The sequence below is a fragment of the Catharus ustulatus genome, chromosome 16 (genome assembly GCF_009819885.2).
Source record: "Catharus ustulatus isolate bCatUst1 chromosome 16, bCatUst1.pri.v2, whole genome shotgun sequence".
Taxonomy (NCBI): Eukaryota; Metazoa; Chordata; class Aves; order Passeriformes; family Turdidae; genus Catharus; species Catharus ustulatus.
Window position 1 is genome coordinate 8,630,996 of NC_046236.1, and position 22,930 is coordinate 8,653,925.

At 42.9% G+C, this 22,930-nt stretch overlaps 2 protein-coding genes across 2 annotated transcripts; both read right to left on the reverse strand.

Annotated features, from left to right (window-relative positions):
* Positions 1 to 2,013: 2,013 nt before the first annotated feature.
* On the reverse strand, positions 2,014 to 5,720 carry COQ7 (coenzyme Q7, hydroxylase). The gene is made up of 6 exons (XM_033074617.2): positions 5,636 to 5,720; positions 5,279 to 5,469; positions 4,749 to 4,863; positions 4,497 to 4,636; positions 2,951 to 3,019; positions 2,014 to 2,309 (listed from the first exon to the last, which is right to left on the reverse strand). The coding sequence occupies exons 1-6, from the start codon at positions 5,703 to 5,705 to the stop codon at positions 2,232 to 2,234; spliced, it is 663 nt and encodes a 220-aa protein (XP_032930508.1). The 5' UTR covers positions 5,706 to 5,720; the 3' UTR covers positions 2,014 to 2,231.
* A 519-nt stretch (positions 5,721 to 6,239) lies between these two features.
* TMC7 (transmembrane channel like 7) lies at positions 6,240 to 21,041 on the reverse strand. The gene is made up of 16 exons (XM_033074472.1): positions 20,952 to 21,041; positions 20,566 to 20,791; positions 18,320 to 18,468; positions 17,805 to 17,972; positions 17,537 to 17,622; positions 16,882 to 17,027; positions 16,219 to 16,366; positions 14,611 to 14,781; positions 12,943 to 13,100; positions 11,969 to 12,086; positions 11,219 to 11,316; positions 10,718 to 10,901; positions 9,793 to 9,923; positions 9,372 to 9,530; positions 8,533 to 8,611; positions 6,240 to 7,383 (listed from the first exon to the last, which is right to left on the reverse strand). Exons 1-16 carry the CDS (start codon positions 21,001 to 21,003, stop codon positions 7,324 to 7,326), a joined length of 2,133 nt encoding a protein of 710 aa, XP_032930363.1. The 5' UTR covers positions 21,004 to 21,041; the 3' UTR covers positions 6,240 to 7,323.
* Between the last annotated feature and the right edge of the window lie 1,889 nt (positions 21,042 to 22,930).

Below are 22,930 nucleotides of genomic sequence, written 5' to 3' on the forward strand. Positions count from 1 at the left end.
CCAGTGAGCAGGAAAATGCACAAACTTCAGAAGTGGCAGAACAGCCCACCCACACTTTAATGGAAGGGTAAAAATCTGCTGCTCCATTAGAGAACGAACCAATCCTGCTCAGGAGCATAAAGATTTGATCTCTCAGTTCACATTTCATGCTTGCAGCTGGAGACAGTGTTACTGTCTGATATCCTTCTCAAATGTGCAGGATGTGTTCAGCTGCTGAGGACAAAGAACTCTCTATGAGCACTTTCAATTACAGCAGATATGACCAAACACAGGCCTCACATGGCAATTTCTTGGTATTTGATGTTCCAAGCCCTTGCCCAAATGAAATACATTTAACATGAGATTTGTCTCTTAAAAGCTGTTGCCCCAAGTGAGCAGAGTGTGATGATCTCAGGGGCCACCCACATCTTGGACAATCACAAGAGCATGTCTCTGTCACAAGCCAATCCTGCCACTGAACACCACTGCAGACATCTTCAGAGAACCTCTGCAACCACAGCCTTGGAGAATACAAGGCTTCAGCTGAGTACCAACTGTCTAGTAAACTCCCACAGATGCCTTGTTTAGCTCTCAACCCTGATGTAATGGCTAAAAGATCAGGAACTGTCTGGTTCAGTTTCCAGTTTATGTCACAAGACCAATCTATGTATGGGCATGCAGTGTGCAGCTTTCAGTCACAATACACCATGCCCTGCCCTCCTTCCTCTGCAATTGTGGGCTTATAAAAGATGCCATCCCATGCTGCCCCTGGTATCAAGGACTTTACAATGGACTATTCATCAAGGAATCTTTTCTCCTTCTTTTACTCAATTACTAAAGCCCATGACTTACACAGCTGCACTGCACAGGCTTCCAGCACCGCTTGTTACCCCTCTAACCACTTCAGTAATTCTTTTGTGCTGATTCCTCTTTCCTCCAAATTCCCTGGGAATTTTCCACATGCATATTGAATACTATAGAGAAATTAAGGCAAGAAATCTGATAGTTTTGTTCAGAGAATTCGTCAAATTAGGGAAGATACTGCATTAGTGTAAAAAGATGGACCTTTAGTAAACTTGAGTTTTCATGTTCTGTTCACAACTGCCTGGGGCTCAGGCAAGTCAACTGAGACTCCCATAGAGTTACCTTCTGATTATGCAGTCCATGAGAATCTGTGATTTAGCTTTGAGTTCCCCCAGTCAAGTTATTCCAGAGGGTGTGCAAACCAGTCAAGTTATTCCAGTGTGTGTGCAAACCAGTCACAGACAGAGAACCAATGCTACTTTGATTGAACAAAGTAAATAACATCACTAGTTTGAGTCTAAGTCTTAAACTTGCAAGAGTTTGAGAGATATTAATTTTAAAGAACATACAAAGTGACAATCATAACAAAATCATACAGAATAGGAATTGCTCTATATTAAGAATTAACCTTCTGCCTAAGCTCCTTCACCAAAAAAAAGGGTAAATAATATTCTTTAAGAATTAAAAGCTTTAACAGAATATTGAATGCAATTCCACAGTGCTCCAAGTTGCTCTCTCCACCTGCTTTATGGCAGGTGTCAATTCCTTACATGCTCAGGTAAAAGAAAATGCAAACCAAACCAACCCAAGAAAATATGAAACAATAACAAAAATATTCCCACCACAAGACAAAAAGAACCCCATAGTAAGTAAAATTTTACTTAAAGAATTGTGAAATGTGCCTGAAAAAAAGCCCACCCCAAAACACAAAGAAGTTTTTAAGTAAAACTGGTCTTATAATACCAATTTTTATTCAAGATGGATGAAAATAAATACTTATTATTACTTCACTCACCCTGAAAACAGAAAAAATATTCTTTTTTTGTCAGTACTAATTATTTTAAAATGAGCTGCTCCAGCTTATTTCAAGTCACATAAATTTGAAGGCAACAGAGAATATATTTATCATTTCCATGTGTGTGCATCCATACACAAACATTGCACATATAAACCAGGTACATACATATTTTGCTGCCACCTTGTGAACAGTCTCTGAATAGGGAGGTCTAGTTCACACAGACTCAATTCTGCCACCTTTATTCATATTTAGCTCAACTGACTTTAGTTATAGATATTTTTTAATATCTATATCAGTGTGACAAAGGATGGCTGAATCAAGTGCTTAGTGCAGAAAGATTTAAAAGGCTGAATAAAATAGCTGAGTCTTCCACAATTTCCATATGCTTTTATGTCACAATTTATTGCCATAATTATTATGGAAAATGTAACTAAATTCTTTCTGATAAAAATATTGCAGCTTTGCATCCAAGTTGTATGGTTGTCTTCAAAACAGAATAAGCTGGTGTCTGTAAAAAGAAGAAAATATTAAATACATCTACTGAAGTGTTTTGCTTGAACCACACTGTGATAAGTAAGCACTATTAAAAAAAAATCAAAGTAAAAACACACGCATGCCAAGAAAATCCCACCTGTAGTTGCAGTCTAATCCATCATAGAGAAAATTAAATTAAAATTTATCAGCTTTTCAGAATATTTCCATTTCTCAAGAAATGTAAGTCAAGAGAAAAAATAGGAGAGAATTCACACATTCCCCATAGAGTATCCAAGGGAGCACAGAATTTAGTTCAGTATTTCATACTTCCTAATAAGATGATGCCTCCAGTTCCCAGCACTGGGAATATATGCATGGATAGCACTTATAAGCCTAACTTCAAAAATATTTAATTTAAACTGAAATTAAAAGAAAATCTAAACATTTGCAGAGGACACCTCTTAGAAAAAAAAACCAAAACACTGGAACACTTGATATTAATTTCAACAGATTCAGTTCTGTTCTAGAAAAATGAAGGTTATAACATGCAAGGAAAGAGTATCAAGAGCCTTATTTTCTGCTTCTCAGAGAGCCACATCCCAATCTCTAAGTAAGGAAGGCAAGAGCAGCACATCTACATGCTCACTGACATCAATTAGTCAACATTGTACTCACAGCTTCTGCATCGTGCTCAAGCCCGATGTCGTGGTGCTCCTGCTCATCATCCCGGAATTGCTTTATTACCTTGAAAAACAGCACTTACTGAGCCACTTTGCAGAGAAATCAAGGCAGCCAGTACACAAAACTGGATGCTATTGTCCATTGTGTGCACTTCTCAAAGATCTGAACCTCCTATTCAGCAAGGAGGGAATTATTTACAGCATTCCCCGAACCTGAAGTTCTTCTAGTGGTCTCCAAAGGGGCCTTTAAGTTCAAGCTGTTGTTTAATGAATCACTGCATTTTTCACCATTTCAAAAAAATCTATTGTCACAGTAACTTTTAACACTGACTAGTTTCACACCCCCACACAGTATTCTGACAATTTGAATACAGGAATTAAGGTCCCTGCCTTGCCAGTCAGTAAGGGTGTTCCCCTGTAAGCTAACCAGGCTTTTGTCCATTCTAGCATACTCCACAGAACAATTGTTTGTTTTCTAATTTTTCAGCTAGGCAAAAAGGTTTAGAGGATTTTCTCCTGCAGATGACCAGGATTGTTTAATGAAGAGCTGAGCACTCACAGACACCTGGGCACTGTCCCTGCCCAAGAGGTTTGCATTGCTTTTGGTGTCCTTGCTAGCTCTCCTCATATTGGCACTGTGAATAAACTCAGTGCCTGGATTTTTCTCTTTATTTTGCACCATCTCTACTTATTTTATCATTGTCTTCAGGGGTGGTATTTCCCTGGTGCATCTCAGCACAACCAGGGTTATTTCAGATACAATTTCTGTGACAATAGGCTACATTGGAATAATGAGATTTTGCTATGTTACACTATGCACAATTGAACACAGTGGTGGCCAGCAAGGCTGGAAATGAACCAGTTCCCCATGCTGCCTGTGGAAACAGCTCAACCTCCCACAACCACCTTACAGGAATGTGTCTAAATTTGATACCTAAAATGCTTGGGAAATTATTTTCTCATAGAGCTGATGAACATCAGCTCCTTACACACACTAAGAGCATCCAGGACTAGCACATGAACTGGGTGCTAGCAGTGCCAGGAGGGCAAACCCCACCCTGGGGTGTATCAAACACAGCATGGGCAGAGGGGCTGGAGGAGGGATCATCTCAAGCTCACCCTGAGCACTGTGTGCAGCTCTGGGCCCTACAGGTTAAGGAGCATGTGAAGATTGTTGAATGCCTTCAGGGAATGGCAACACAGCTACTGTGCAATCAATATTTCCTCATTTGTTTCCCCTCTAGACCTTTCCTTTCAATTAATCAAACTTAAAGTATAATTCTTCCACTTGAAAAGGGAACACTGCATTACTGAAAGCATGCTGAAATAATCCATCATATGTATTAATTTTGGTGCTTGATCAATTTAGTGCTGCTGAAGGAAAAAGCATCCTTTTAATAGTTTCTGTTGACTTCAGCATTCTAAGTGTCAGAGAAAAAGATCCACTGTAAATTCTAAAAGCCTATTATTTTTAAAAGACTAAATCGTATTAGATAATTCAATCAATTTGTTGAAACTACTTTTAAGTCATGGTTAAATACCTGCAGTAGTTCTTTGTATTTTTCTGGATCCTCCTCTATGAGAGTTCGGATCTGGTTGTTGTAGTGCTCTGATATACTCTCTTCCACAGCCACTGTGCAAGCCATGGCACCCTTCTTTCCAAGTAAAGCACTTCCAGCCCCTGGGATTGGGATATCAGACATATGAATACAATTAAATCTGATGCAAAACAAATAATTTAACACAACTGAAGACTTTATAAAACAGTAACAATAGTGATTATATGAACTCACCTAAAACAAAACCTGCTACATTCCAGAAAGGCAATAGAACAGTAGGTCGGACTCTATATGCAACCATGAGCTCATTGAACTTTTTCAGGTGGTCTTTTTCTTGATTCCACATTTGCTGCAAAAGAGACAGATCAAAGAAAAGCATAAAACCACAAGAGGTAAACATTTCTAACAAAACTAATAAAAACCAGAACAGCTCAGGCCACCCATGATGCGATAGCTAAGGCAATACTGTAACACTGTAACACCACAGAGAAAAAATGGTGCAGAAAGGCAGATGCAAATCGTTATAAAAAGGAGAGATGAGGATAACTGTAAGAAGGTAACATAAAAACATTTGAAAAATAGGACAACACTACACTAATCGTAGCGAGGTAACTCGCTTACCAAGTACTCCCACCATTCTGTATAAACCTGCACGTCTGGAAGTGCTTAGAATAACCTGGCTACGATGTTTCAGCGTCACCTGGCTGCCGTTAATCAAATTCACATTAAGCAGAAGCACGGGGATCGCTCCTAGGCGCGCTCACCTGGATGACGGGCCCCACGCTGGACCTGCCCAGCACGGCCATTTGCCCCGCATAGATGCGGTTCGCCCCGTACTCCCCCGCATGGTCCACGCGGATGATGCGGTCTATGACGGGCTTGTTGATGCCGTCCTGTGCCACCCGCGTGCTGCACGGCCTGAGGGAAGCTCCCCCGCCGGGCACAGGCCGCAGACCTGTCGGAGAGACAAAGGTGACGCGAGCTCCGCCGCCGCCCGGTCCCCGTCCGGGACGGGCGGGTGCACGCTCCCACCCGCGGAGCCGACCGGCCTGAGGCGGCCCCGGGCGGCGGCGCGGGGGCCTGAGGGGCGGGCAGGGAGCGGAGCCGAGCCGAGCCCGTACCCGGCCCGCAGCGGAGGGGCCGGCGCTGTAACAGCGAGCACCGCAGAGCCGGACCCGCGGCCGCCGCCATGGCGCTCAGCACACGTCATCACCGCGCGCCGCGCTCCCGCCCTGTCACGATTCCGATTGGCCCCGCGCCGCCGCCGCACTGGACAGCGCAGCTGTCAATCAAAACCCGCGTCCTGGTTGCCATGGGAACGAGGGGCGCCCCCTGGTGGGTGAGGACAGGGAGCGCTGAGAGGCCGGGGGCGGTGAGGGCGCGGCCCCTGGCGGGTGAGGGCCGAGAGCGCTGAGGGGCAGGGAGCGCTTAGGGGCCGGGGAGCGCTGAGAGCCGACCCCTGGCGGGTGAGGGCCGGGGGCGCTGAGGGGCAGGGGGAGCGCTGAGGGCCGGGGAGCGCTGAGAGCCGACCCCTGGCGGGTGAGGGCCGGGGGCGCTGAGGGGCCGGGGAGCGCTGAGGGCAGGGAGCACTGACGGGCCGGGGAGCGCTGAGGGGCCGGGGGCGCTGAGGGGCAGGGAGCGCTGAGAGCCGACCCCTGGCGGGTGAGGGCCGGGGGCGCTGAGGGCGCGGCCCCCTCAGGCACAGCGAGCGGATGGCGTGAGCAGTGCGGTAAAAAAATACCGTTTATTGAGTGGTCATTTCTTTAAAATGAGCAAGAAAACATCCTGAAACATTATATAAAAAGGATAGTGTCTCACATTAACTAAGAGCAGAGTAATGCACATTTCAAACAATAAACGCAGTTTTGTACAGAAAATCCTTAACCACAATCTTTAAATAAAGGATTCATTAGTAGCCTACAGGGACACATGGGCCCAGCGGTTCAGGTAAGAGAGGTAATGTGAAATTAAAGGGTACTGACACACAGTATTGCCAACCAATAATTTAACTGAAATATTCACATTTTAGAACACATAGAGCAGTAGTAAAGATGTTCATACAATAATAAAACACAAATAATAACGACTTAAAACGTTAAAAAAAAGCAAAACAAAAAGGGCCCTCCACAGCAGCAAGGCTGGTGTCCCAGCAGTGCTGTGGCTGCTGGCTTCTTCCTACTCCAAGTGTTTATTCAGAGCTCTTTATCAGCTTGTGTTCTCTGAACCATTTTGTGACCAGTTATCCAGTGTTCAACTGCTCTTGCTGCTTCAGAGCAGCATAAATAGTAAACCCTCACATCTAAAAATATTTAGAAAACTGATTTCAAACCCCTTCCATATTTCCGTTTCCTATGCAATATTTCAAAATACTTCCATACATACTTCTTTTTTAAGACCAAAGCAAATGAAAGTCTTTAAAAACATGCAAAACCATACCTTTTCCCTCTAATGGATTCTTACAGCATAATTTGTAAAAGCAGTACAAAAGAGTTTCAGTTCTGATCACATTTTTCCCAAACTCCCTGAAAAAATAGGGATGTAACAAATCCCAATTACCCTAAAGGTGTATCAGCATCAAAGTATCCTTTTTTGAACAGCTCTTACACAGTATAAATCAGCTGAATTTCCAAGTTTTGGAAACCTTAAGCACCACTAGCTTAATCAAGAAATCAGACAACAAGCACCTATAACTTAGGCCACAGTCCCAGCGTGCCAGTCAGCTTCTCAGGTTTTAGAAGCTGCAAATGCTTCTGCTGTTATCTTGTTGGGGGAGTTTCAGGAAGTCATGTTCTTTTGGCTTGAGTGGTTTTCAAGGATACTTCTGAGCTTCTGTTATCTTTCTGATTAGGAACGCCTTGTCACGACTCTCCTGGAAAGACAGAATAACAAGTGTGCTCCACGTGAACAGGGTTAATACAAATCATCTACAACAGCTCGTGTCTTCATCAGAAATAGGTGCCCTCACCACATTGTACTCCCCCAGCACACTCTCAACTGCCTGAACAATTTCAAGTTTGCAATGGCCTTGATTTCATTTATCTCACCTCACGTCACACATTAACAGCTCTGCACTGACCCTAGTAAAAACATCTCACACGCATAAAATTTAAAACCGTGTTTCCAGGAAGTTGAAAAGGAGCAAGCAAACAAAAATAAGCATGGAAGAATTTTAAGAATTGGTAGCTGATTTGTGAACCATTCAAAAAGCAGGAAGGCTTTTGTTCTTAAACTCCTCACTCCTCAAAAATCTCCCCCAGCAGTGTTTTTCTGCATATAGATTGTTAAATGCCATATCTAAAAGAAGCACATATCAAGAAATGGGCTATTTCATAAGAAAGTGAGAAGTCTCACTACTGAGGCTGAGTTTTGACTCTAGCAGTTTGTCAGATCACAGCACATGAATGCTGCCAAACCTGGAAGTGGCTTTTGATGGCCACAAAGCAGCATTTCTGCACTGGCACCCTTCTCCAAAAGGCTGATCAGTGAATTGTTCCACTTGCAGTACCTGCTCAAGCAGTTCTGAGCCTACACTCAAGAACAAGACCAGAAAAGATGCAGTAGAAACACAAGCCTGGAAGGAAGGGTAGGGAGCTGGGTGTCCATTTGTGAGGGCAGAGAAGGAAACAAAAGTGGAGGTTGTGCAAGATGGTGGACAGGAAACACAGCATTCAGGTTCTTCTTTGGCAGAAAAAAAAAAAACACGCAGAAAAGTGGATTTAAACAAGGCAACAGATGAAAAACAGGGACACAGCTTCTCAGGAGCATATCTCTGTGTGTTGCCTGATAAAACCAGACCTTGTTGCAGCTGCAGCTGGTACCCAGGAAAATCAACTCCACTGAGAAATACCTCGATGCTTTGGTTATTTTTCCTTGGGTAATTTGTAAAACATTCTTCACTGCCTGCAGCAAACACCAAATATCCAGGAGACTATGAAAACCAATATTCCTCTGCATGCCTCATTTCTGTACCCCTAAAGTTCTCTGCATTGTGTCAGTGAAGTGTTGGGTCAGATCTTACCAAAACCAGTTGTTCTCTCAGCTGTTCAATCACTCGCTTGTGGGCTCGAGCCAAGGCAACAACATAGAACACAATGATGCTGCAAACAGACAAAAAGGAAAGACTTGAGATTTCCAGTGTACATAATAACATGGTCAGTTCAGGACAACACATAAAGAAATGGAAGGACTACAAAAAAGAAGGACTGGGTGGAGTCAAAAAAACCCATGTTTTTTCAAGCACAGTTTTAGAAAGCATCAGGTAATAAGGCTCTAAAATTTGCTAACAGTTTTGTTCAACTGAAATGCAAAAAAGCTCAATTTAAACTTAAGAAAAAAACAAAAAACAACTTTTTATTGGAAGACTGACCAGACACTGGAACAGTGTTTTGGAGTATCTGTATCTCTGGATATATTCAAAATCTAACTGGGTATAGTTCCTGCTGTATTTGACCTTGTCTTGAATAGGAGAGTTAGATTCTCTCTACAGGTGACATCCAACCTTAAAAATTTTATGATCCTACATTGAATTTCTTCTTACAGAATGACTGTTTTATTTGTTTTTTCAGACTAGGGTTTGTGGATAGGAATTGGGATCACAAGGTTTACCAGCACTAATTTGCAGAGGATTCACAGTTAACATTTTTGAGAATAACACACTTGAATATGGGATGTGGAAGAGGAAAGGGAACAAAGCTGATGAGTGTGAACACATGGGCAAAGACATAAGGGCTGAGGATTCATATGGGTATTGATGCTTTCAACTGCAAATGGAAAATCTGGTCTCATAGATGCTTGGTATGAGTTCAGTAAGCAAGGAAATGAAGCTGCATAAGTGAATCAAGTCTCCACAGTACTCACCAAAGAATCACAAAAAAAGGCACTGCAAAGGCTTCTGATGCAATACCAAAAAGGAACTGCTGCCAACCTTTTGAAAACTTATCAAGTATTAGATTTGGAATAACTTCCCACGAAGTGTTAACATTCCTGAACACCCCACACGCCTTGGAAGAGGGGATACTGTCAAAGAAGCAGAATAGAAAGATGTTACACCAAAATACAAAGATGAAATAATCCAGCACAAGGCAAGCAGCAGTTTGGTGATGCAGTAAGTGTCCTATATGTCTGTAAAACTGTAATTTATGTTTATATTAACTAAGCTATAAGTTTATGCATTATACATCTTATTCTACTAATCATTCAAAAGTTGTGTGTCTACCTTTACAGAACCAGCAACCTTAGAACAAATGTCAACTCCACATAACTTAAAATTGTCACTTACTGTGCTATGCTGACTGCCAGAGGGACAAAAGCCAAGAGGAGCCCAATCAGCAGCACCACCAGGAAGAAGAAGTTGGAACTTGATGCCCTTATAGGCCTCGCTGCAGATTTGCATGTGTGTATCAAAACAATCTGAAGAGGGAAGGTGAGTAAAACTTACCAGCACATCTGTATAAATACACATCCAAATACAATTCCCCCAGCAACTGATTTTCCATTCTCAAACATGCCCCCAGCTACCACACAACCACCTCCTTTGATGTGCATGGGCTGAGAAGGGCTAAGGCAAGATTGCCCCATATTTTGGTATAAGTCAATGTCTCCTAATTTGGGTAAGAATTTCATCCAGAGGACCTCACACACTTGCACAGAGACATCTGGTGTATGATCCATAGCACTGCTGTTGGCTTTGTCCAGCCACATCTTCACTGGATATATCCCCTCTTGCAAGACCTAAAGTATTAGCAAGAATTGGCTGCACAGAAGGAGCTGCACTGAGCAAAACTTCTGATAGTGAGAAATCACACAAACATCCAACTCAGTTTGGATTTTCCATTTTGCTCCCAAATTTTTAGCAGTTTTGCAATATTTGGTCCAATTCTAAGCTGTGTTGCTAGTAAATAGATTACTGCAGGAAACTGTTATAAACTAGCTTTGTAACATAAAACGCTTTTCTTTAAAAAAAAAAAAACAAGTAATTTGAGAAGTAATAATTGAAATGTGACTTTGCTTGATTTCAAAGCAAAATTCTACCTTCTCTTAGAAGCACAAAGCCTTACTGAAAAAGGAATATCATTGGCTCACTCCATCCACTGCATCCACAGGTGGTTTTAGAGTGTTTTGTTGATTTTGGATCACCTGCATATCTATATGCCTGCATTACAAAAACTACAAAGACATACTCAGACCTTTATCAACCACATTACCTTTTTAATATAGAAGATGATGAAGTATTTTATAGTTGCTATTGCAGGGAGAAGTGGTGAAAAGAAGGTTCCAATCCAGCAAATAGTCTGCCCATAAATGATTTCCAGGACATTGCCAGAAATTTCAAATTCCTTATATCCAAACATCTGCACCAGCTTGCAAGAGCAATGAGTAACTAACAACCTGAAACCAAAGAACACTGTTAGTCCTAAACTGGATTTGTAGAATTTAGATGCATTCTAACACATTTGAAGCACACCAAACTTAGCATTTAAGCACTAGACAACATAACAGAAAATGTCTGAAGAAATAAGCTCTAAAATACCAAAATATATACAGCCATCTGAATAGCAAACAGGTGCTCAAACCACCAGAAATATGTTTATGCTTTATTTTAAAACTAGCAATTTGGTTAGAAATATTGGGAATTTAAAGCAGAAAAAGAAAATGTGTTTCGTATGTCATTTGTAAAAATATGTTTAAAAAGCAGAGATACATACTTTCTGGGGAAGTCCACAAACAAGGCCATAGCGAGAATGACAATAAAATCAAATATCATCAGTTTGTACATTTCTTGCCCAACATCAGTTTCCCAGCACTATAAAAACAAGTCAGGAAAAACAAGATTAGCAGTCTAAATAAACAAGTGAAAATTCTGTCTATCACTAAAGCAATAACCGTGTCAGTTAACACCATAAAGTTAAAATGTAATTAACTCAAATTTCTAAAATATTCAAGTGTTTCAAAGTTCTCATGCCAAGTTTTTCACTTTTTTTTTTGGGGGGGGGTTTCTCTGTTAAGGGGGGCAGAGGGGTGGCTGGGTGTGTTTGGTTTGGTTTTGGTGGTTGGGCTTTTTTTGTTTGTTGGGTTTTTGGGTTTTTTTTTTTGGGGGGTGGGGGGGGGTGGTTTCATTTGAGGAAAACCCATTTGCCTTAATGCTGCAAAAGGCAGTAGCACAACGTCTCCAAAACACAGCTACCTCAGACAATCCTCATGGTGGATTGAAACAGAAAGTCTGTGCTAAGGAATCATCTGCTACTGGATTAATTCTAATCGGGGTTTTACACAAACAAAGGATATAGATGTAACAACTGTACTGGTTTGCACTGAGCCATGGGAATCCACACCAGGTATAGCATGAACAGCAACCCCAGGGCTGATACTGAACACCTCTAGACAAGCTACTCTCATGGAAAACAAATCTCTGCTCACAAACTCAGATGATTAAAGACCAAGATAAATCTACTTACAGGATAGAGTTTGTAATTGTACCCACAGGGTTTACACTTGTCACCACCACAGCCGGCGATCTGACTCCACAGTGACAACAAGAGAACGCCAATGCTGGCCAACCGCAAAAAGACACACCTGGAAGAAAAGCAAAACCTAACTCCAAACATGCCAAAAAATAGCCATGTTAACACTTGGCTCACCTTGTACAGGAGTCCAAAGAAGCCTTAAAATAGAAAAGCATCATGCAGACCTTTAACAAGCCAGCCAGTCAGATAATAAACACATTTCTTTCCTTAGCAGTAAGGTTAAAATTGTTTTTCACCTTCCCAGCTTTAGGATACAGTCTCTTGTTTCTTTTCTCAGGAGTGTTTCTGCATTAGTCATTTCAGTTGCAGATCTTGATGCTGCAATGGGTTGCAATCTCCTAAGGTACAGCTGTGTGTGCAGCATTTCCACTTCATGTAGCTTCAGGCCTTCTGAGGCACTTGGCCGAATCAGAAATACAAAGCATTGGCTTGCAGAGGTCAGGTGTTTCAATCCAGATCTTACTGTCTTAAGCTGCCAAACACCAGCTCTTACACTGAAGTATCTTTTACCTCAAAACTTTTAACTTCTGCCTTGAGCAAATCTGTGCTTCAGTCACTATTGTACACACACCATTGCTCATTCAGGGAACTGCTGCATGCAAAGCAGTGAATCCACAGCTCTGCAGCCACAAGTTCTCTACTGACTATTTAAGTTGAAGATGTCCAGACCACACAGCTAAATGGGACCAAGAGAAAAACTTGGACACTGAGATGATTGCACTGCACTGTCATCAAAATAGATTGTTCCCAGATTTAAAGTTTCCAACTAAACATTGGCCAAACAATGCCTCCTTGGTTTCCAGTGCCAACCTCTCTGCTTCTTGATGTTTCAATGTTTACAATACATACAGCCTACCAAGAACAAGTGGTTGAGACATCCAAGGCCACAATAAAAACATTTTTACCTCAAGAGTGTCAGCTTGATTTCAAAGGCTGGTGTATAGTCTTCAAGTCTGATCAGAAATGAGAAGATCAGAGGAGCAATGAAGTTGGCCGCTGTGATCACCACAGAAGGCAAATATTGCACAAAGAGATTAACCAGGGAGTTGTCATTGTCAGCGCCCTGCAGAAGAGATGAGAGAAACATAATGCCTAGAGAAATACACCTTCCTGAGCGTGCTCTCTCCAACTACACAGCTGCCTTGTCCAGGATTCAGGCAGCACCTTTTACTCCACCTTCATCCTCCACCGACATTTGCACCAGGCAACAGGAATCAACACCAGGTATAGCATGAATGGCAAACCCAGGGCTGATTCTGAATATCTCTAGACAAGCAAGTTTCACAGAAAGCAAATCTCTATTCTTTATACAAGCCTGATCACTGCTCTCTCTGCAGTTTGCTGCTACACACCTTGCTTTCTCCTGCTCCCTTCACCAGGACCCTCTCCTTCCAGGTAAGAGTATTTCTGTGCTTCCTCAAAACTTCTGTTTAAAGAGGTTCAACTCACCAAGGTTTGTGTATGACTGTTGCTAACCAGCACCAAGGCTAACAGGTTTTACAACTATTCCAAGCAGAGACACTTTTCAATTTATTCTTACTGGTGCCAAGGTGCTTCCCTGACTTTCCTACCATCCTGACAAGCTCCTCTAACTGCTCATTAAGACAAGGTCAAGATATCAACCCTCAACTTAAAGCCCATAGTAAGTGAAGCTGCTCTTGAAGTTATTCAGTATTGTGTGGTCCTCTTCTCTGCCCTCAAATAATGCCTCTAACACTCATAAACTCATTTAGCCCCCATGTCCTGCTTCTGTCTGTGCAATCCTGGCAGTTTACAGAAGTTCAGAGTTAGGTCCACCATGAGCACAACTTCCCTTGCGAACAGCTAAGTCCATCACTCCAGCAACTTACACAGCGGAGAGAAAAATTGTGGTCCCCACTTCTACCAGACTAATCAAACCCTGGGGTCCTACAGAGAAGCCAATTGCTTCTGTGAAGGTGTCACAACCAGAAGCTTGTCTGCTTTGTTCTGCTTCTGAAGACTCTTTCTATCTGCTTGTCCTGCTGCTGGTGAAACCCACCCAATCGGAGTCTTTCTGCTAATGACGCAAGAACCTTTGTGTCTGGAAACTGCTCTGCATTTGAAGCCTTCCTGTTTCCCCACACAGAGGTAACTCAAGCCACAAGACAGATCATAATCTTCACTCTGACTTCCCCTGAAGTGTGTTTTTGCATTTGACAGCAAAGCAGATCACATGAAACTGATCATGATGAAGTTTGATTTAAGCAGCTCAGTTCTCCCAGCCAGTTCACTGCCCAGACCCAGCAGATCACAGTGAAGTGAGCTTAGTTACAAGGGAAGGGTTGTGAGGGCTGCTCCTCTTGTCAGCTCCAAGGCAATCAACACTGAAGGTCTGCAGCAATGGGAGACATTACTGAGGAGCCTTTTTTGGCACAGGTTTCTTGATCTTTCCAGCTCTCATCTACTAAAAAAATTGTAAGTCTGTAGAAAGCATTTTGAGATGCCTGCATGAAGGGGGCTATATTAAGATACTTGACTCTTTCACAATAGTTCCTCTTGCTGTAATCATCAGCTTTCACTAAATCTGTCCTAGTGTCATTTCTTATACTCACACTGGAGTTTTCTTGAGAGAAGACTGTTACTCTATAAATAGAGTAAAAACATCCTAATAAAACGGCAAGGACAATTATATTTATAAATATTCTCAGAGAGTAGATGCGTTGCTTTTCTTTCGTTGTCCTCTCAGCTATTTTTCGCTTCAGTTTTTCTTCCTGCAAGTCTGTCTACAAAGAAAAGGAGAAAGAGATGTAGTTTTTCGGTGCAGCATACAACACTTAACACCATTCTTCTATCCCTGAGAAGTGCAAATCTGTAGCCTATTCTAGGAGACTCCCTCCAGCCCCTGCCCAAGCACACAGAACTGTCTTTTCTTTGACAAAACAGGACCATGCAGGAATAGAAGCCCTTGTGGGCTCAGCCTCCTCAAGCTGAGGGCTCTGTAGCCAAAGACAAGTGTCCTGCAATCCTCTTACCTCTACTGTATCTAACACATTTCCTTGAGCACAGACACTTTGCCTGTTTGTTGAGAGAGACTGATATCAGCTTGATACTAAACTCTGAAATGGGTAAACCAGTCACTCATCTCATTACTTCTGCAGGTAAGTAACTGGCCCCCACCACTATGGCTCAAAATTCCTTCTACTCTTTGTGAAGGAAAATTGGGGGATGGCACAGAAAGAAGGAAATACAATCTTGAGCAGCTTGGTGTATTTCACCTTAACTGACATGAAAATACAGTATTTCCTGTGAAGACAACCTAACCTGGGCAAACCCACATAACACCCATACAAGTGTATTTTCTGAGGACTTATGTCCATCAAACGGTAATATTAAGGGACTAGCTCTTCTAAGATTTATGTTCTGGAGGCAAAAGCGTAGCAAGTGAAGGAGATTCTGATTCTATGGTGAAAAAAAATGGCTGTGCACTTCACTAGTGCAGAAAGCAACTCACTGTAATTTATGAAATCTGTAATTACCGCTTTGTGGTTTGAAGTGGAAGCATGTTCTCAAAGGTAATTTTTTCACTACACAAATCTCTGTTTCCAGAGAGCAAAAAGAAGGTCCTTGTTTTACCAAAAGAGCCTTTCAGACTCTTTTCAGAGCTTTATGGTTTGGGAAATCTATAGCTGCATCAGCATTTTGTATGTGCATGTGTGCCAAAGACACCTAGTGAAAATCTTTCCATATCTTCTTACTGCAACAATAATCCCAAACAGTACAGAGAGCACCATCTGGATTTTATTTCTCCCCAAACTACTGCTTACTGCATTGCATGCTTAAACCCCAGAACACTCAAACTAATCCCTGCAGGCTTTTGCCTACAGCTGGGACAGCTTTTCCTGTTGGACTATGTAGAAACTAACACAGGAAGCAGGACTGGAGTGTGAGGAAGAGGCAGATAAGACAAGCAGCTAACAGGCTGGCGTGGGTCCCCGGTGGTTGGGGGAAGGGCCAACAACATCCGTGCCAATTCTTCTCACGTTGCACCACCACTCCAACTACCTAGAAAGCATGCAAGAGGATGTGGGCTACATCCCCAAAAACGAGGTTCTTCAATCCTTCTTAACTTTATTCCCTTATCTGCAAAATTACACACATCTCTTTCTTTAGCCATCTAAGCTGTATGAAACCATAATCACAAAAAGACAGAAGTTACTCACCTGGAGCTCGTATTTCAAGCTGCGGTATTTCAGCCGGGCTGCACTGGGATCTGTAATGCAGAAGTCCCAGCCTGCAAAGACTTTATTACAGTAACTCTGAAATGGGTCTGCATCATGCACTAAATGGTTCTTAAAGCCTTCCACAGACCTAGAAAAAAATCAATGAGAAGATGTATTTTATACACAGGAAAAACACACACAAGAAATCTGGTTGATCAAAGACTCTATGAGCAAACTGTCTGCTTTGTACCAGCCAGTGTGTAGGACACTTTCAGTGTGAGATTCTGCAGCAGCTGACCCTGACTGATACAGGTTATTCCCACCTGCACTTCATCACAGTCACACCTCACCCAGACACAGCAAAGGAAACTGAGATGGCACAAATAAAACTCAACCAAAATCCCTAAAGAAAATCCTCCAACAAATTCAGTATAGTTGAGGGGCTTTTACTTATAGGTATGCATACATATGAAAAACTGATATGTCAAATTGTTTTCTTTTTCCCAAGCACACCAAAGGCTACTGTGGCACTGCATCCCTAAGCAAAAAGCTCCCCATCTCCACGTGAAGGGCTCTAGAACACACTATGTTCCCTTCAATCAGGAGTACAATGTAAACTGTGCGACAAGTAACAGTAAAAAAAAACAACATCAACATCTTTACCCCTTTAGTAGCCAGCAGAAACTTAAGGCAAGATAGGCAAATGTAGCCAGCAGGTATGCCAGTGGAAAGTTGTACTTCATGATACTGATCCATACAGCATCTATTGAGTAATAGCCATAAAACAAACTCGTCACTTCAAGGAATCCCTGTGGAAATGAAGTTGAAATGGGATTTGTAACAGCAGCGACAACTGTCCCATTAAATCCAACCAGGCATTAAGCAATCACTTTGTAAATTTAAAATCAGGGTCCCCAGCAAGCTACAAGTCTGTAGCTTCTAAGTACTGCCATTGCCTCTACCAAAGTGTAATGCAGGCACTGTGTGATTAAAATCCCTCCCCTCTCCAATCAAAGAGCTGTAGGACACAGACACTGGGACCCTACACAGAGAGCACAATAGGCAGTGTGCTCCAGAATAACAAGGGATAGCAGCTGGGGAGGAAAGGCACAGGCTGGCTTGTGACCAGCCAGGCCTTGTGGTCGCTCAGTAAAAGTCAGTTTGAAAACTGCCCTTCTCAGAGATAGCATACCCCAGTGATGCATATGCCTTACTATTTTACAAAATTATCAAAGCTTCATTCCACAAGTAAATTTCTTTTTTACATTTTAAAGGCTATGTGAGATGCTTAATTAAAAAAACCAAATTAATTACTTACAGTGCCACTGAGTAAATCATTAAGGTAAGTATAGAAGTAAACAAGTCCCTCATTAGTACTAGGTTCATAAATTGTGCAGATATCGTCTGTCAAAAGAAAGGCAGGAAAAGTCACTCAAATGGTGATGCCCACTGAACTGCAAGATCACGTTAATTCAAACATGCCACACTCTTATAAAAAGGCCTTTTTTTTATTATTCTGGGAGGTGGAAAAGAAGCTCATGGGACAGGGGAATCTTACAACAGCTGTACATAGAAAAGATGCTTACCTATGTTCTTTGGAGACATGTAAGCAACAGTACTGTTGAATATTCCATATTTAGAAATTATGATGGGAAGAGTAACAAAACTGAACATTATGATAAAAATTATAAAGTTCAGCAGGACCAGAAAGCGCAGGAAGGAGAAGTAGGACTGAACGCCAGCACCAAATTTCCCTGGGAATAAAAGAAACATGTGCCAATAATTAGATGATAAAACCATTGAAAGTACAGAGAGAGTAGATTAATAAAATCAGTTTCACTGAACCGAAGAAACATTGTTAAAGCTAGTTTTAAGTACTATGGACTTTTAGCAATATAATTGAAATGCAGGGTGGACATAATAATTTTTGAAATATATTTCCTTCTACCATATCATGCTGGATTTTACATTCAGCAATAATAGGGAAGAAAGTAACTTCTTAAGCACATGTAGTTACATCTGAACATATGCTCACACAGGTAAAACTGCCAATAACAGAAGCAACTTTCCAGAGTAGAAATGGACATTAGACAAGAAATACCTTCTATGCTGCGAATATCACGTTGCCAAAGCACCAGGTAAGATGTCAAGTCTTTGATTTCACTGAGTGTTTTTTTCCATGATTTATTGCTAGTTATTCTCCACTTCTCCCATCTAGATAAATCTTCTGTATCAGCCTTCTCAGTGGCCCTAAGAATCCAGAAATAGAATCCAGAATTGTTACTGAGCACAAGAAATAATTTTTCACTCCATGTAACAGGATGGAGCCTGCCTGCAGCCTTCAGGGGGATAGCTAAAGTAACACACACAAACTCTCTCCATTTGATCCTGCTGGTAATGACAACATCAACCTAATTCAAATAGGGCAAGCTCTCTCATGAAAAACACTCGCCTCTCTTGGGGAAGAAAAAAAACCAAACCCAACAATTGACAACAACAGCTTTTTGAAAAATTTGCTGGAAAGTGTCAATTCAATGAATTTGAGAAAATATTTTTTGCCAACACCTCTGGGGATGCACTGTTCTAATAACAAGCTGCAAACAAACACTGAGAATGTTCACTGTCCGTAATTTTTAACCACTCACTTAGGGATTTTCATACTACATGAATACATTTGCATTTTTAAAATTGTAGCCCTGTCAGCAACAGCATCAAGGAGAATTGTGAGTGGCTCAGAGTTTTCATTTTGCTGTTTCTTTTAAGAAACCTTAAAACCAGGCAAAACTTCACAGAAACATAGCTTGAAAATGGACTTGTTTGCAGTAAATTCTGTCCCAGCCTCTGATGCCACAGAAGAAGGGCAGAAGTTAAATAAGTACCCATGAGGACATGGTGCTGGGGTACCAAGGTTTCATTTTTAAAAGGCTTGTACTCAACCCTACTCATGTGCCTATGGGATGCACTGCCATGTGTGCTCTATGTTGCTTGTTTCCTCATCCTTCCAGTGTTTTGGCAGGAAGTCAAATTAAACCTATACAAACAATCAAACAGGCAGCAGATGACCTCAACTTTAAGAGCAAATAGAGCTCCTCTCAAGAGATTTCATTCTGTGGAAACTACAGGCTGCAGTTTGCAATGTTTTAAATTCTGTAGAACTGTCTGGCCCATGCTCAGTTTGCATTTTAAATAGAAGCGTGGGCTGCATATTCATCTGAGTTACAGAAGTTGAGTGTTCAGCTCTCAGCTAATGCCAAGCACTTTGTGCTGGCAGCTGCTGCACAAATGCAGACACCGATCTGTAGAAGCGCCAAGAAGCCCCACCAGAATCTCTCTGTGCTAACATGTGTAAACAAGCCTGGGACACTGCAACTCCACTCCTCCCTCCAGTTCCTTTTTCTTGAAGGACTGAATTTTAGATACTCAACTTCAAATAAAGATTCAAGGTATTGAGCACTTTCCTTTACTGTGACCTAGATCTTCTATTGTTTCTTGTGTACAGGCTATGGAGTTAAACTCCAGGGTCAGGCTGTTTGCCACTGCTCTTCCAATAGAGTAGCTCTTTTTCTCTCTGGAGTACTAGACATTAATTGTATTTCCACCTCTCTCGTGGTTCATAACGAGAACTACAGTGTACCTGATTTAAAGGTGCAGCTGTTCTCTGACAGAGCAAAACCACATCCTGTATCCTCTGCCCTCACAGCAGCTTTCAGCCCAGCAGCGAGACATAACAAGCACTGAAACTCAGGCGGGGCAAAGTGAGGTCTTTGCAATCCCTCCCTCCGGGGGGTTACCGCCGGGGGGCAGAAACAGCGCACAGGAAAGAGTCATTTTAAAAGGAATGGGGCGTGGGGAGAAGATAAAAAGAAGCAAAGGGCCTGGGAAGCTTCCTATCAACTGCACAGAGCCCCAGCAGAGAGAGCACACCACATTGTGTAGGAGCAGCTAAGCACACTCAAGAGCAGCAGTGCTTGCATAGCAGCGGGGGGGTGGGGTGTTCATGCAGATAATTCACAGTGATCCTTGAAAGCACAAAACCCTGAGTTAAAAAAAAAAAAAAGGTAACAAAAAGCCGAAACGGAAAACAGCGAGAAATGCGTTTGTTTGCTACAGGTAATTTCCAGTTTTGACTAATTTCTTCCAATTCAACCTACTTCTGCCCCCAGTCAGCGACACCCTCGTGCCAGCCAAGAGCACTCGGGCACCTTCTTGTCAGAACCACATGCCACAGGAAGAAACAGATACAGCCAAACTCAGTTCTGCTCCAGCATTCCAGCGCACCTGGGCTGTGTTTAGGACAGAGTCATGTAAAAAAAAAACAAACCAAGGAAGAAATGCGTGAAGATTAACCTTATTCTCCTCTTCCCCGCCATGCATAGCGGCTGCTCTCTGGCAATGCGAACAGTCGGTTTGTCTCTCTCCTTCGGCAGCGCCCGGGCCGCGGTCCCGTAGCTGCCGGCAGCGCCGAGCTCCTGGGTGCCCCCGCGGCGGCGCCGTGTCGATTGGTAACTGGGGAGCTCCTGCAGGAAATCCACAGGTGCGGCGCCGTGCTGCTCCTCGGCAAGGATAGAGAGCCCTGCGAGGGACAGACAGGGGCTGCGGGTCGGGGGTCGCCGCACCAGGGCAGCCGGGACCCCGCAGCGCCGCTCCCTCCGCTCCGCTCCGCGCCCGTCCCGCCCCTCCATCCCCCGCCACCTGCGGGGCCGCCGGTGCTGCCGCCCGCCCCGCGCCCTCACCGCCTGTGTCCAGCTGCCAGCCCGGCCCCGCGGCGGCCCCCAGCCCGCTCATGTCTGCGGGCAGCCGGAGCCCCGCGCCGCTGCTGCCGTTTCCGGGCACGGCGGGGCCGTGGGGCGGCGGCTGCCGGGCGGGGTGAGGCTGCCCCGGGGCCGCCTTCCCCGGGCCCACGCCCGCCGAGAACGCTCACAGCCAACAGGATTGCATTTTGGGACGTCAAACTCTTTCTGTTCCTCTCACCCCAGGCTTGTAAACTTTCCTTGAAGACGCACGGCAGGGTGTAAAGGTTCCTGCCACCAGCCTGCCCTCTCCACTAGAAGGGGCTCACGCATCCCAGGTGCGGGGCTGGGGGTGTTCTGCCTGCTAGGCATCTCTCACCGACGTTTGGCTTGGAAATAAGTTTTGTTTCAATGCCTGTGCTGGTGTTGAGTGCTGTAAAAACAAACTCCGATACTTGGTCAACTCTCATTAGGTCATCAGCCCGAGCTCCCAGCTTGTTCTGCGGCTGGATCCAGCAGTGCAGGCTGTAGTGGAAACAACACAGCTTTACTCTTGCATGTGAAAACTTAGTGTGAACTGGAGCGAGTAAAGTCAGTAGATGCTCAATCTTTTTTTCCCATCTGAAAGCGAGGGTGGGTTTTGTGTGAACTCGTAGTAAAGGTCTCAGAGAGACTTATTTCTTGCCTTTTGTGTGAAAATAACAGCATTGGGATAAATAAGGAAATGAAACCTCCAGAAGTCTCAAAAGCCTTTTACATGGTGGGGAAAAAATAATTTCTAGCCTTTCTTATTTTATTCTACTGATGGTTAATAGACAAGCATTCTTCATGCACTTTCTGCAGTAGTTTTAAAAATGAGTCATTATTAGGCTTCAGAATGCTGAATCAGACACAAATGAGCATGTTTCTTCTGTTAGCTCAGGTATGTTATTTTCAAATTGTTTTGCTAGCAATAAGAATCTCTGTGGGTAATCTGCTTTCATAATAAAACTATTAAATGTTGTTGATAAAAAGAAAAGTTCTCAAAGTAATTTAGATGTGCACATTTATAATCTGTGTTACCAGCAGAGGTGAAAGGTATATCTTAAGGGGAATTGTTGTGAAATACAGAGACATGGAATTAAAGCACGGCAACTTCCTTATTGCACTGAATGACTTAAAAAAGCAAATGAAGAAACACACTTGCCTTCCTGCTAGCAGGTTTGTCTTTGACAGTTGGACTTGATGATCTCAAAGGTTTCTTCCAGCCTTGATGGTTCTGTGGTTCTATAACTAATATGGATTTTTAGCTGTTTTTGATGAGAACAAGCTATAACTTACCTTCATCCTTCTATAAGTCACTCTGGGGGCCTATTAACTTTTTCCCTTCTCCTTTTCACAGATCCCCAGGGTGGTTTTTGCCAGGTGGGATATTTAGCAAAGGCTAAAGCTGTGAGAGTGTCAGCAGGATCGGGGTGCTGGTAACAGAGCTGGACACTTTAGTGATACACATTTGCACAGGTGATTGTGGTTCCTTGATTAAGGGCACATTTCATGGGATTCATTTGAACATCTCCCAGCTGATCATTCTGAAAAACTCAGGGGATGGAAAATAAAATCCCCCAGCAGCATTCCTGAAAAATCATTTAGTGTTACTGAGCATTCATGCTGAGCATGTGTCACTCATGTGCTGGATAAGAAAGTAGATTTGTACCCACAGTTACTGGTGCCTTGAAGCCACCCAAGCATGGGCCCTCTTTGTGTGGCCATGAATAGGAATATTTACGGGGTAAATGTGCCCTGGGATGTCATCTAGGGTGGCAGTTTCACTTTTGATTTTTGTTTCTTTTTTTACCACAAAGAATACAAAGAGGAAAGGTGAATGATACACTTGAGGTTAATTAGACTCCTTCTGAAACTCTGTGTTCTAGAGAAGTATTGTGTTAATGATCCCATGAGAACATCTTTAAATAAAGACGGGAGGAATTGAAACAAGATTGACT